The sequence below is a fragment of the Sus scrofa genome, chromosome 14, assembly GCF_054392235.1.
Source record: "Sus scrofa isolate SSC_HxYL_T2T_F1_AM1 chromosome 14, Sscrofa_HxYL_maternal_Yorkshire_Landrace_v2.0, whole genome shotgun sequence".
Taxonomy (NCBI): domain Eukaryota; kingdom Metazoa; phylum Chordata; class Mammalia; order Artiodactyla; family Suidae; genus Sus; species Sus scrofa.
In genome coordinates this window covers 134105755-134119164 of record NC_139396.1, presented here as the reverse complement: position 1 = coordinate 134119164, position 13410 = coordinate 134105755, and the positions used below count along the sequence as shown (strand labels likewise).

The 13410-nt window shown below is 45.4% G+C and overlaps 1 protein-coding gene across 7 annotated transcripts in view; it reads left to right on the top strand.

Annotated features, from left to right (window-relative positions):
- PKD2L1 (polycystin 2 like 1, transient receptor potential cation channel) overlaps positions 1-13410 on the top strand; it is a 187292-nt gene that overhangs the window by 147373 nt on the left and 26509 nt on the right. For 4 of the 7 annotated variants that reach the window (XR_014826750.1, XM_001927121.5, XM_084995148.1 and 1 more), the window contains 2 exons: positions 4284-4563; positions 5228-5341. The exons of 1 other annotated variant lie outside the window; for it this stretch is intronic. Coding sequence is in view for 4 of the 6 variants with exons in the window: in XM_001927121.5 (XP_001927156.3) it covers positions 4329-4563; positions 5228-5341 (349 nt within the window). In the remaining 2 variants the exon portion in view is untranslated. Of the gene's footprint in view, positions 1-3916; positions 4564-5181; positions 5342-13410 lie in introns of those variants that run through there. 2 more of the 7 variants (XR_014826751.1, XM_084995151.1) reach the window with 2 other exon arrangements.

Below are 13410 nucleotides of genomic sequence, written 5' to 3'. Positions count from 1 at the left end.
CTCCGCGTTTGTTCTTGAAAACTTGAGCTACCCAAATTTCAGTATTTTGTACATCGGTAACGATTAAACCCTTACACTCAGGTTTCTCTCTTATGGATAAGTGATTTCCAGTGTCTTCCACTGAGAATCATCGCCAGGAGTTCCCGTCATGGCACAGCGGAAACGAATTCTACTAGGAACCATGAGGTTGTGGATTTAATCCCTGGCCTCGCTCAGTGGGTTAAGGATCTGGTGTTGCCATGAGCTGAGGTATAGGTCACAGATGCAGCTCAGATCTGGTGTTGCTGTGGCTATGGTGCAGGCCAGCAGCTGTAGCTCCCATTCGACCCCTAGCCTGGGAACCTCCATATGCTGTGGGTGCGACCCTAAAAAGCAAAAAAAAAAAAAAAAAAAAAGAGAGAGAGAGAGAGACAATCAGTGCCACAATGAGCCGGTGTTACTTCTGAACTGTGTTTCCTACTGTTTATGTCTGTCATGGTGAAAAAGTTTGAGTCACTATGTAGCAGACAGGAGGTGGTTTGCAGCTTGCTTCTCCCTGTAGAACCTGGACTATGAATCACCCCAGGTTCTTTTCTCTAGAATATGCAGAGAAGCTTATCCCAGGGGATCTTCTATAGAGAACGTACAAAAGGGTAGGCCACAGGTTTCCATCCTGTAGACATTGATGTCTCTGGACTCTTTGCAAGGCGTAGTAGATCTGGGTAGCACGGAAGCAACTGGCTGGGATGGGATGTTGCGAAAAGGGAGTGCGCTGGTGGCAGGACCAGGGTAATCCTCTTCCTGGTGGCTGCATGAGGAGAGCACGTGACCAAACAATGTATCCCCAGTGAAGCAATGGGAGCAATTCACCAGGTGGCTGAGAGGTATCACGATGACAAGGTATTTTGTTTTTGATGAGCCACAAGACTTGCCCTGTGGTTATAAAACTCTTCTAAGAGGTGATTTCATTCAAAGTTTATGTGTACAATACCTCCAGCCGAAATGCTGCCATTCCATTCTGTTGGTGTCAGCTGAAATGGAATGGGCATGGGCATAGGGAATTCTGGGACTCTTGTCCCTCGGAGGCAAGGACAAGAAAGTCCTAGCCAAAGGCGTCCGCCTTAACCGCAAATTGCTTGTATGAATGGAACACACAAGGAAGGATGCTCTGCTATGTGCATTATTATTAAATTAAATTAATATTAAATTTGTTGTGGGCTTTATAGTGCACAGTTTATAAGGACTTCTATATTCTATTTTACTTCTAAAATAGTCCTTAAGGTCAACAGGGCAGGCCTTACTATCAACACTTTGCAGACAGATAAACCTAGTCTCAGAAGGACCCATCTGATTTGTATACTGTTGAGCCAAGAGTTAAATGCAGGAGTTTTGGGTTTAAGTTCAATCCTCCTAGGTTTTGCTGAACTGTTAAGAGACAGCCTAAGCCACAGGACTCCCTTGAAATCGGTTGCTCTTTTTTTTTTTGCCATTTCTTGGGCCACTCCTGCAGCATATGGAGGTGCCCAGGCTAGGGGTCGAATCAGAGCTGCAGCTGCCAGTCTACACCAGAGCCACAGCAACACAGGATCCAAGCTGTGTCTGCAACCTACACCACAGCTCACAGCAACACCCAATCCATAACCCACTGAGTAAGGCCAGGGATAGAACCCGAAACCTCATGGTTCCTAGTTGGATTCGTTAACCACTGAGCCAGGCCAGGAACTCCCTCGGTTGCCCTTTTTAACAGAGCAAAGTCAAATGCCTATAGAGGCTGGAGGGCGTGGAGAACTACTGGCCACTCCATCATCAGGAGATACCACTTGATTACCACATTTGAATACAGAATACCTCTCCAGAACATTTCTCAAACTCTGTTGCACAACATGAGTTCCCCAGAGGCATTATAGGTTGAGCCACATGTGGGGAGTTCTCAAGATCAAGCAGGGAAAAGCAGTGTTGGCTAAGTAGATGGCTGTGGCACCTCCCCCCCCCCCGCCCCCCGCCTTAAGCTCCCAGGAGTCTGAGAGCTGTCATGTGATGAACCTCCTTGAGTCCATCCAAACCTCTCCTTTATTTTTTTTTAAGCCTCCCTTAGAATACAGAACTACTCCCCCCGAGTCAGACCCCATCTCCTGTTCCTCTCCCCACTTCTCTGCATCCTACTATTAGCTTCCTATATGTTCCCTCTGTCCCAGAGTTCAGTTTTGCAAGCCAGAGGTCCTTTTGCAACTGTTTGAAAAGCGTGTGGATGACAAGTGGCAACTCCTGTTCTTTCACTCTGAGATGATTGCAGAGAAAACATTCTGTAGGAGTTCCCGTCGTGGCGCAGTGGTTAATGAATCCGACGAGGAACCATGAGGTTGCGGGTTCGGTCCCTGCCCTTGCTCAGCGGGTTAACGGTCCGGCGTTGCCGTGAGCTGTGGTGTAGGTCGCAGATGCGGCTCGGATCCCGCATTGCTGTGGCTCTGGCGTAGCCCGGAGACTACAGCTCCGATTGGACCCCTAGCCTGGGAACTTCCATATGCCGTGGGAGTTGCCCAAGAAATAGCAAAAAAAAAAAAAAAAACAAAAAAAAACAAAAACAAAAACAAAAACATTCTGTAGAGGCCCACTTCCTAATCCTTTGTCTTCTCAAAGAAAACAAACACCTTGGAACGCGTCTCCCTAGCCAAAAAAAACCCAGAGATGGGAACTCTTCCATGGAGGAATGCTCACAGAGCTGTCCTCCCAGATGGAGAGTTAACTTTAGTCTTTAATGGTTTCTGGGCCTGGGGCAGGAGATCCATGCAGCAGACTCAGGATAGGACAGTCAGTGAGCTGTCGAGGTACACTTATTTATCAAGATGCTGAGCCCAGCCCTGGGTTGTCTGGGGTCAGCACCTCTTTATGGGGACATTTGAGACTGGTGACTTCCACCAGGGTGATGGTCTGTTGCACCTGAAGGTGGCCTCAGGCCAGCGCAGCGAGAGAGTCCAGAGGGGGGACCAAGTTGGAGAGAGGGCAACCCCCACTCCAGCCATCAAGGAGGAGGGAACCACCTGCACTTGTGGGGCCAGCCCCACGCTGCGCCACAGCACCTGCCCATAGGCGAGCCAGTGTAGGTGATTGGAGGCCGGAGCTGGCTGGACACAGGCGAGGATGTGCTTGGGGGGGTGGGGGTGGGGGAGTCCTTGCTGGGGCTTTTAATTCAGAAACCTGAGGTTGAAAAAAAAAAAGCAGACCAGCCCTGATATCTCCCCTGCAAGCATTTTGTGCTCATGCTAACAGTTCTAGGTCGGGTACTGAACAGATCCAAAAGAGAGGGTTGTCAGCTGAGCTAGGTCCATGTATACACTCCCCTTAAGGAGTCTCAAGTCAAACGATCCTGGCCCTTTGCTCTCTAATCCATCTCCCCAATCAGTGCTTAGCCTCTTCCCTAGCCTGAGCCCCACACCCTTAAGGAAGACCTTTCTATTGGTATCGCTCACCCATAAGCTATAAGAGCCCAGACAAAAAAAAAAAAAAAAAAAAAAGAAAGAAAAAAGGAAAAGAAAAAAGGATACAGATGATCTGGAATTCTGTAGGGTTTTCCCCCTCCTCATCTGTGGTCAGAGAGCCTGTCCCTTCAATATCTGAAACAGGGGATACTCCTGCCACCATCCTTTTCCCCCAGCTGTGGGGGTGGAACAAAGGAGGAGAGTCCCTGTTTCCTGCCCCCCCCCCCCCCCCCCCCCCCCCCCCCCCCCCCCCGCGCGCGCGCCTTCTCCACCAGGGGGACAGCTCAAGGTAAGACAGTAAAAGAGCCTTAGACACCACTGGCTGAGCCTGGGCGGGAGGTGGCACTTTTCAGTCTCCCAGGCCTGGCCGAGGTCCCCACCCTAATTCATGTCCGTCCTTTCAGGAGCTTTTAGTGGAAATTAGCTCTGACCTGCCTCCTCTTCTCCCAGCTCCGCCCAGTGCTTTTTCATCACTGTTTCTGTTGGATGCAGGACCATCCCCCCAGGCCCCATCTGCAAGCAGCCCTCCTCTCCTCCCAGCATTTACCTCTTTCACCCCTCCTTCCTGCCAACCCCAATCTCCATATCCTCTATTCCCCCCCCCCCCCCCCCCCCCGCCCCCGGCCCTGCACCTATCAGACTGAGAGCCCCTGACGGGATTGATGGCCACCCCCCACCTTCTGCCTCTGCTCCCTCCCCCAAATGGGCACAGATTTCCCCTACAAAAGGCTGGAGGCAGAGGCTGTGGGAGACCAGCTGCCCTCACGCTCCCTTCCTTTGCCCTCTGCTGGCTGGACTGGGCTGTGGCTTTGCTCCCTCTTTCTCCAGGTGAGAGTGGGTACCTGAGGCGCCAGGTTCCCCACCTCATTCCCCATGAAGGCTGTGGAAAGTCCCGAGGCGCAGGAGCTACACAAGCTGGGGAATGGAGCCTGGGACAACCCAGCCTACAGTGGTCCCCCTTCCCTGCATGGGACACTGAGGATCTGCACCATCTCCAGTGTGGTGCCTCCTCAACCCCAATCCAAGCAGCCTGAAGATGGACCCCAGGAGAAGGCACCCAAGACCCTGGTGTCCAGCTGCTGCCTCCAGATCTGTCGCAGCATCAGAGGTACCTGGTTGGGAGGCGTGGTGTTCTCCTGGGAGAGGAGTCAGGAGAAGGGTCACCAGAAGTTTTCAGAAGGGCATACAATCTGGAGTTCCTGTTGTGGCTCAGTGGTTAACGAATCTGACTAGGAACCATGAGGTTGCGGGTTCGATCCCTGGCCTTGCTCAGTGGGTTAAGGATCGGGCGTTGCCGTGAGCTGTGGTGTAGGATCCCACGTTGCTGTGGCTGTGGCATAGGCTGGCGGCTGCAGCTCCAATTCAACCCCTAGCCTGGGAACCTCCATATGCCATGGGAATGGCTCTAGAAAAGGCAAAAAAAAAAAAAAAAAAGTGGGGGAGGGGAATACAATCTGAAGGAGAGGTGGAATCTCAGGATCTCTTTGGGAGTTGTGAATTGTCTGTGTTAGAGCTGAATTCCCCAGAGTACAGAGGCTGGTCTACTGGTCTCCCAGAGGATGAGGCTGGCACAGTCATCTCTTGGGGCCACAGAATGGTATGCAGAGCTAGTTTGAGGGAAGACATGGAACCTTAGACTGCCCCACCTGAGATAAGGTGATGGGGAAAGGGGCTGGGGTGGAAATGAGAATAAAGTGCAGGGATGGATGGGTGGGGTCACTGGAAGGCACCCTTCTGTTGGAGATCCTGGGCATCTTTCCAATGTCCCTTAGGACTCTGGGGAACAAGCTTGACTGAGAATACAGCTGAGAACCGGGAACTTTATGTCAAGACCACCCTTCGGGAGCTTTTGGTGTACATCGTGTTCCTGGTGGATATCTGTCTCTGTGAGTAACATCTGCCTCTATGTACATCAGTCCGTGAGGACATCTATGTGTACAGTATCTGTGTACACACCTCCCTAGGCAATGTCTGTGGGGACAGCCTCCATCTATGTAAGCAGGCTGTGTCCTGGGATCTGTATATCAATAGTAACCTTATATATATATATATATATATTTTTTTTTTTTAACCTTTTCAGCCCAAGATATTTTGATTAAAAAGCACTTGTTAACTGAGTTCAGGAGAGAAAGGCATATTGCTGGAAAACGTTTAATGTACGTTTCTTTGTCAAGAGTTACAAGGGAAATCCAGTTTTTAAGTTCAAGTTCCTGGTACCTACTCAGCAGTCACTGCTTTCTATTAGCAGGTGGAAGTTTTGACTCTTCTGTAAAGAGTGGAAGACACTTCTTTCTGTTCAGAAAAAAATAATTTGCTGGGTTACACATAGTTATACGATATCTGATCCATGTTTATTTAGAGGCAGGAAGAAAAAGATTCAGCACACCTTTGAGCTCAGATCCCTGATAAAAGAAAGGCTTAAAGATGTAAGCAGTGGTCAGTGCAGCTAAGGTTCTCCCATGTGAGGGAGCGCCCTGTCACAGGCATTGAGGGAAACTTAACTGAAGCTCTAGCTCTAGATATACGCTGTGAAGGTTTGGTCTTTTAAGTTGAGAGAAGCAAGTGAAAAGATAGGTTGGTAAACCATGGAAGGATAGAGTCAAAGAACTGTAGATCATAATAAAGATGCACCAAACGGATGCTATAAGGCTGATAGATAAGGGTGTGTTGTACTTAGTTCATTGCTTCTTTAAAATTTTGTGCACCAAGAGTTCCCACTGTGGCTCAGTGGGTTAAGAATCCAATGGCAGCATCTTGGGGTGCAGAGGAGGCTCAGATTCAATCCCCGGCCCAGCACAGTGGGTTAAAGGATCTGGCAGTGCTGCAGGTGCCGTGGGTCAGATTCAGTCCCTGGCCTGGGAACTTCCACATGCCATAGGTGTGGCCATAAAAGGAAACATTTTTGGCACAAGAGAATTTCGGCTAGTCTCATAGCATTGTGTGTGTGTATATGTGTGTACTGATTGAATTTGTACCTCGGACCATACAATTAAGGTACTTCCATCACTAGGTGTCTTTATACCCCCACAGAAGGCTCTGTTCTTCTTCGCATGCATGAGTCTCTTGCAAGTAGAATCTGAAGGTCTGATAATATAAGTTTTGGTTAAAAATTTCATCATCTTTGCGAACCATCTACATTTATATGAGCCCTCTAGGAAAGGTGAATATTTGCTTTCAGTTGTACTCTGTTGGGACTCACTCTCTGGGGGTAGAGGGGACAGTTCTGAGTATTGACCACAGGCCATGAGCATGGAATGAATGGAATCAGAGTTTGAGGGGGGACAACAGTTGGCCCAGTGAACACTTTTGGGACCCATTTGATTCAGCAAATGACTATCAGAAATTCATTTGTTGGAGTTCCTGTCATGGCTCAGTGGTTAACGAATCCGACTAGGAACCATGAGGTTGCGGGTTCGATCCCTGGCCTCACTTAGTGGGTTAAAGAGTTGTGCTGTAGGTCGCAGACACAGCTTGAATCTGGTGTTGCTGTGGCTGTGGCGTAGGCTGGCAGTAACAGCTCCGATTGGACCCCTAGCCTGGGAACCTCCATATGCTGTGGGTGTGGCCCTAGAAAAAGACAAAAAAAAAAAAAAAAAAAAAGAAATTCATTAGTTGACATTTTTTTGTTGTTGTTGGTTTTTTGTTTTGTTTTGTTTTGTTTTGTTTTTTGTCTCAACCACCTGCTAGGAGTGAGTGTTCCTCTCCTTTTTCAGCTCCTGTGACAGCAGCTGAAACCTGCAGGAAGATCTTTGCTCTGTAAATGACTTGAATGTCTCTATTTCCAGATTAGCCTTTGGAGCAAGTTTGAGAGTTTTCTCACTCCCCAGATTTAGGGTGAACCATTTTGCCTTCAAGGTGAAAAGCTTTGGGTCTAGGAGCTCAAAACTTCCAGCCACTCATGTGCTCCACTTTTTGAAATCTCAGTACACTGACTCAGGCTAGATGGTCTGTAATTTGCCCAAGTCTGAGTCATAGATTCAGTCAATAATTACAGAATCCTTGCGTGGCCAGGAGCTTTAGAGGTCATCTAGTTCTCCCTGATCCTGCCTGTGGTGCTCTATTAGGTAATGCTCTATTGAGGGAGCATCCATGGGGGTTTTAGCTCTATTTCCTTCAACCCATGGAGGTCTTCCTTCCGTGCCAGACATCGGACTGAGATGTACAGAGAGAACCGGTTCTTGGGTCTTTCAGGGGCTCATCTTCTCCTTTTGAGAGCTTTCTTCTCTCGAGCCATCTATTTCCCTATTACTCTTCAAAGTGACAACTCCTACCTGTGTAATGAATATGGCTATCATGTTTCTCCTTGGTCATCTGTTCTCAGGATTAAGGACCTTCTAGTTTCTCACTAAATCAGCCTTATAATATCGTTTCCAGAGGTGGTATTCTGCAGAGGTTGAAGGCATGGGCTCTGAATTTACACAGACTTGGGTTCAAACACCAGGCCCTACCTTTTACCAGTTGAGGGACCTCGAGTAAGTTGTTTAACTTCTCTGGGTTTCAGTTTTCTTGGCTGTACCTCCCCAATCCAACAGAATTATATGAGGTTTACATGAGGTAATATCCATTAAGTCATTACCTCAGTACCTGCCATATAACTTAAAATATTCCATAATGCTCACTATCTTGGTTGCCTATCTTCAGGCTTGATCTATATTATGCCCAGTAATGGACAAAATACTCCATGGTCAATCTGACCAGTACAGAGTTCTGTGATGCTATTACTTCATTTATATCCAGATTTGGGGAATAGATGAACACATACAGAAGAATTGGATGTCTAACCTAAAGCCTGAAAGAAGAGGAGAATTTAGCTCCCTGAAAGGGGAGTGAAGATAAAGGAAGTTTCTGGGAAGAGAATAGCATGTGCCAAACCCCAGAAGTGACAGAGGGCATCGTTTTTTTTTGTTTGTTTGTTTTTTCTAGGGATGCTTCCCATGGCATATGGAGGTTTCCGGGCCAGGGATCTAATTGGAGCTGTAGCTGCTGGCCTACGCCAGAGCCACGGCAATGTGGGATCCGAGCCTCATCTGCGACCCACACCACAGCTCGTGGCACTGCTGGATCCTTAACCCATTGAGCAAGGCCAGGGATCGAACCTGCAACCTCATGGTTCCTAGTTGGATTCGTTAACCACTGTGCCACGACAGGAACTCCCAGAGAGCATTGTTAATGAGACCACATCTGTGTGGCTTGAGCAGAGAGTTTGAAGAACAAAGTGGCAAAAGATGACAAGGCTGCTAAAAATACAAAAAATAAAAATAAAAAATAAATCTAAAAAGGAGTTCCTGTTGTGGCTCAATGGAAACAAATTTGACTAGTATCCATGAGGACACAGGTTCAATCCCCGGCCTCGCTCAGTGGGTTAAGGATCTGGTGTTGTCATGAGCTGCGGTGTAGGTCAAAGACATGGCTCGGATCTGGCATTGCTGTGGCTGTGGTGTAGGCCAGTAGCTGATTCACCCCCTAGCCTGGGAACCTCCATATGCTGTGGGAGAAGACCTAAAAAGACAAAAAATAAAATATAAAATAAAAGATGACAAGGCTGGCCATTTAAGCAGGGGCAGGTCATGAAGGGCCTTATGAGGCATAATAAAGAGTGGGGATATTATCCTGAGGACCCTGTGGGAAGCCACTGAAACATTATAATCATAAGAGTGACATGATAAATTTCGAGTTTGTCTAATTCTGGGAAGAGGATAAAAGCCTGGATCTTGGGTCAGAGAATATCTCTGATGAAGTTGAGTGAAAAAGATAGTCCTATGCTAAGATTATTAGTGAGATATTTAACCCTCAAAACAACCTTATAAGGGCTGCTGAGTCAATGTAGTGGAAGTATAGCATACTGATTAACCACTAGAATGCTGAAGCCCTAGTGGGTTCAAGGCCTGGCACTTCTTTTTCTTCTTTTTTATTATAGTTGATTTTCAATGTTCTGTCAATTTCTGCTGTACAAAAAAGTGACTCAGACACACACACACACACACACACACACATTCCTTTTCTCACATTATCCTCCATCATATTCTATCACAAGTGACTAGATATAGTTCCCTGTGCTATACAGCAGAATCTGGCACTTTTAATTATCAGCTGTGTGATGTGGGACAAGTTTGCTAATCTCTCTTAGTCTTGGATAATGATCATATCTACTTGATAAGATTAGTGTGAAGTTTAAATAAAATGGCCATTTAAGGAGTTCCCTGTTGGCTCAGTGGGTTAAGGATCCCGAGTTGTCACCGCTGTGGCCTAGGTCACTGGTCAATCCTTGGCCCAGGAATGTCTGCATGCCACAGGCCAAAAATAAATAAATAAATACATGGCCCATTAGCATGCTATATATCTATGTTATTATTTTCAATTCACAACGGACACTATAAAACTGTACTGAAGTGTCATGAACTCAACCATTGAGGTTGAGGGAGAATTAACCTGATACCTTTAAACTTTTGAAAAACCTCCAGCTCCTATGGAAATGGGCTCTTAGTAAAGACCTTTGAAATCATTATACTACCTGAAGATATGCCATTAATGGCCTTTGACAGTTGAAGTCCCTGTCCATAAAGTGCCAGCTCCCTCAAGAACTTTCTTATGAAGATCAATTTGGAAGTCTTCATGTTCTGATGGTTCCTACAAAACACAATAAAATAGCACTAATACTGTTTCCTAGGCCCTGTCCCCTGCCAGCCCCTTATTTCCTTCAGGCAAATAAATTCTCTGGCAACCTTGAGTCCTGCGCAGTGTCTCAGTAGGGCATCTTTGGCGCTCTCCAAGGTGCTGACCACACCTTTCTGGTATCACAGCTTCCTGTCAGCCTTCCTGAGTTCTGGCCATCTCTAGCTAGACAGTATATTCTCACTGGGGATGATATAGCTCCCAACGGGATGGAAATAGTTTCTTACAGGGCAAAAAAAAAAAAAGCCACTTAGATATTTCAATAACTGTTGGCTCTCCAAAGGACCATAGTACATAAGTAAATGTAGGGAATATACATGGTATTAAAATTTAATTGGGATAGAGGGTGATTAGGAAGACATATCTCATGAGACTCCTGGGTTAGGGTGCAATACAAAAAATGTTAAGAAATGCTAAACTAGACCCACCTAATTTTTCTAGTTAGTAGACTGACTAAGCTCTCCTGCCTAAGGATGGGGAAGCAAGTCCTGACCCTATATCTGGCATAAAGCAAGGGTGGCTGTTGTATTGTCCTATCAGAAAACTGTCTTCTTTTGTTTTGTATTTGTTTGTTTTTTAAGGCTGCACCCATGGCATATGGAAATTCCCAGGCTATAGGTCAAATCAGAGCTGCAGCTAGTAGCTGTGCAGCCACAGCTCACAGCAACACCAGATCCTTAACCCACTGAGTGAGGCCAGGAATCAAACCCACATCTTCCTGGATAGGAGTTGGGTTCCTAAGCCGCTGAGCCACAATGGGAACTCCAGAATACTGTCTTCTAAGAGCTGCCAAGACATATGGTTGTATAGGCACTATACCAGTTTGCTTTTCTCTGTCAGTTCCTGCCATTGGGTTCAGATGCCTCTGGGTCCATATTTGGTATTAAATAAATACTGTGGCATAATGAAATGATAGGAACTTAGAGTTAGGCAAATTGGATTCACATACCAGCTCTTCCCCTTACTGGTTTTGTGACTTTAGGCAGTTCCTTGTTGGTAGAGCAAGAATAATAACAATTATTTTATGGAGATAATGTGTCTCAAGAATCTAACATAATCATTGATAATAATTACTTGTATGTTACCTAGTAGAATTTCATAATGCTTGGTCTTTTAGACTGGTTGTAAAATGTACCTTTTTAGAAAGAAGCAAGCTTGAAAAGTCTACATGCTTTATGAGTCTAACTATATGACATTCTGGAAAAGGCAAAACTATGGAGATAGGAAAGGACCTGTGATTGTCAGGGTCTAGGGGGAAGAAGAAATGAATAGCTAGAGCACAGAGAGTTTTAGGGCAGTAAAACCACCACATATTATACCATTATGGTAGATACACGTCATTTGTCCAAACCCACAGAATGTACAACACCAAGAGTGAGCCCTGATGTAAAGTATGGACTTTGGATGTTAACAAAGTTTCATTAATTGTTATATGTACCACTCTGGCTGTGTGTGTGTAGAGGTGAGGGGTGTGTGGGAAATATCTGTACCTTCCACTCAATTTTGCTTTGAACTTAAAACTGTTCTTGAAGTCTGTTTTAAAAATGCATTTCCATTTTTAAATTTTATTTATTTATTTATTTTTTGGCCATGCCCGTGGCACACAGAAGGGAACAAATCCAAGCCACAGCAGCGACCCAAGCTGCTGCAGTGACAACGTCAGATCTTTAACCTGCTGCACCACATGAGAGCTGTCCCCCACAAAAACCTTTACGTTTTTTTCAGTGGACTTCACATTTATGGACAGTATCATTTGAGCAGTATCCACTTCTGATACTCATCAAGATCCTACCCTACCCTAAAAGTAGCAGATTCTTGCAAGAATTCTACCAGCTGGTTTTTTTGGTCTTTCTTTTTATTGCTCTATTTAAACGGTGATATAAAAACATTAAGGAATACTTTGAAATATAATTAACCACTACAACACCAAAGATATCTTCACATTACCAATCCTTATTCATATATTTACATATTATGCCTAGTTGTATCATCTTGTACAGTTTCACTTAGAGTGACAGCATAGTTCCTCGTGTTTGTAAGCAGGTTTTATATTTTCTTTCCTTTCTTTCTTTCTTTCTTTCTTTCTTTCTTTCTTTCTTTCTTTCTTTCTTTCTTTCTTTCTTTCTTTCTTTCTTCCTTTCTCTCTCTCTCTCTCTTTTGCTTTTTAGGGCCACTCGTGACATATGGAAGTTCCCAGGCTAGAGGCTGAATCTGAGCTGTAGCTGCCAACCTACAGCCATAGCAACGCCAGATCCTTAACCCACTGAGAAAGGCCGGGGATTGAACCCAAGTCCTCATGGATATTAGTTGGGTTCATTACTGCTGAGCCATGACGGGAACTCCTATATTTTCATTTTAACGGCTATCATCATACCACAGTTAACCAAAGCATTTCTCTTGTTGTTTCAATATTTGCCTATAGTAGGTAAACATGTCTAAATTGCTGCTTTTTTTTTTCTTTTTTTTTTATTTTCCCACTCTACATCAAGGGGGTCAGGTTATCCTTACATGTATACATTACAATTACAGTTTTTCCCACCCTTTCTTTTGTTGCAACATGAGTATCTAGACATAGTTCTCAATGCTATTCAGCAGGATCTCCTTGTAAATCTATTCTAAGTTGTGTCTGATAAGCCCAAGCTCCCGATCCCTCCCACTCCCTCCCCCTCCCATCAGGCAAAAAAAAAAAAAAAAAAAAAAGAATGACATAATGCCATTTGCTTTTTTTTTTTCAACTTTGTTGAATTATCTTCTTGGACTTTCCAGGGAGAGAGAGTACTATGCCAAAGTCAGGAATATCTTCTCAGTACTTGCTGTGTGTTGTTATTTTGTCTCTGTAAACAATCAATAGGAGTTCCCGTAGTGGCTCAGCAGAATCCGACTTAGGAATCACGAGGTTGCGGTTCCATCCCTGGCCTCAAACAGTGGGTCAAGGATCCAGTGTTGCAGCAAGTTGTGGTGTAGGTTGCAGTCGCAGACACAAACAACTTGGATCTGGCATTGCTGTGGGTGTGGTGTAGGCCAGCAGATGCAGCTCCAATTCAACCCCTAGCCTGGGAATCTCCATATGCTGTGGGTGCGGCCCTAAAAACCAAAAAAAAAAAAAAAAAAAAAAAAGCAATCAACAAATTTATGATATTGCTGCTACTGTTACTGAAACAGCCTCTGTCCACAGATGCTGAATAGAAACACAGAGATTGAGTTTTGGGGGAAGGAGAAAAAAAAATAGCTTTATTGCTTTGCCAAGCAAAGGAGGCCACAGCAGGATAATGCCTTAAAGACT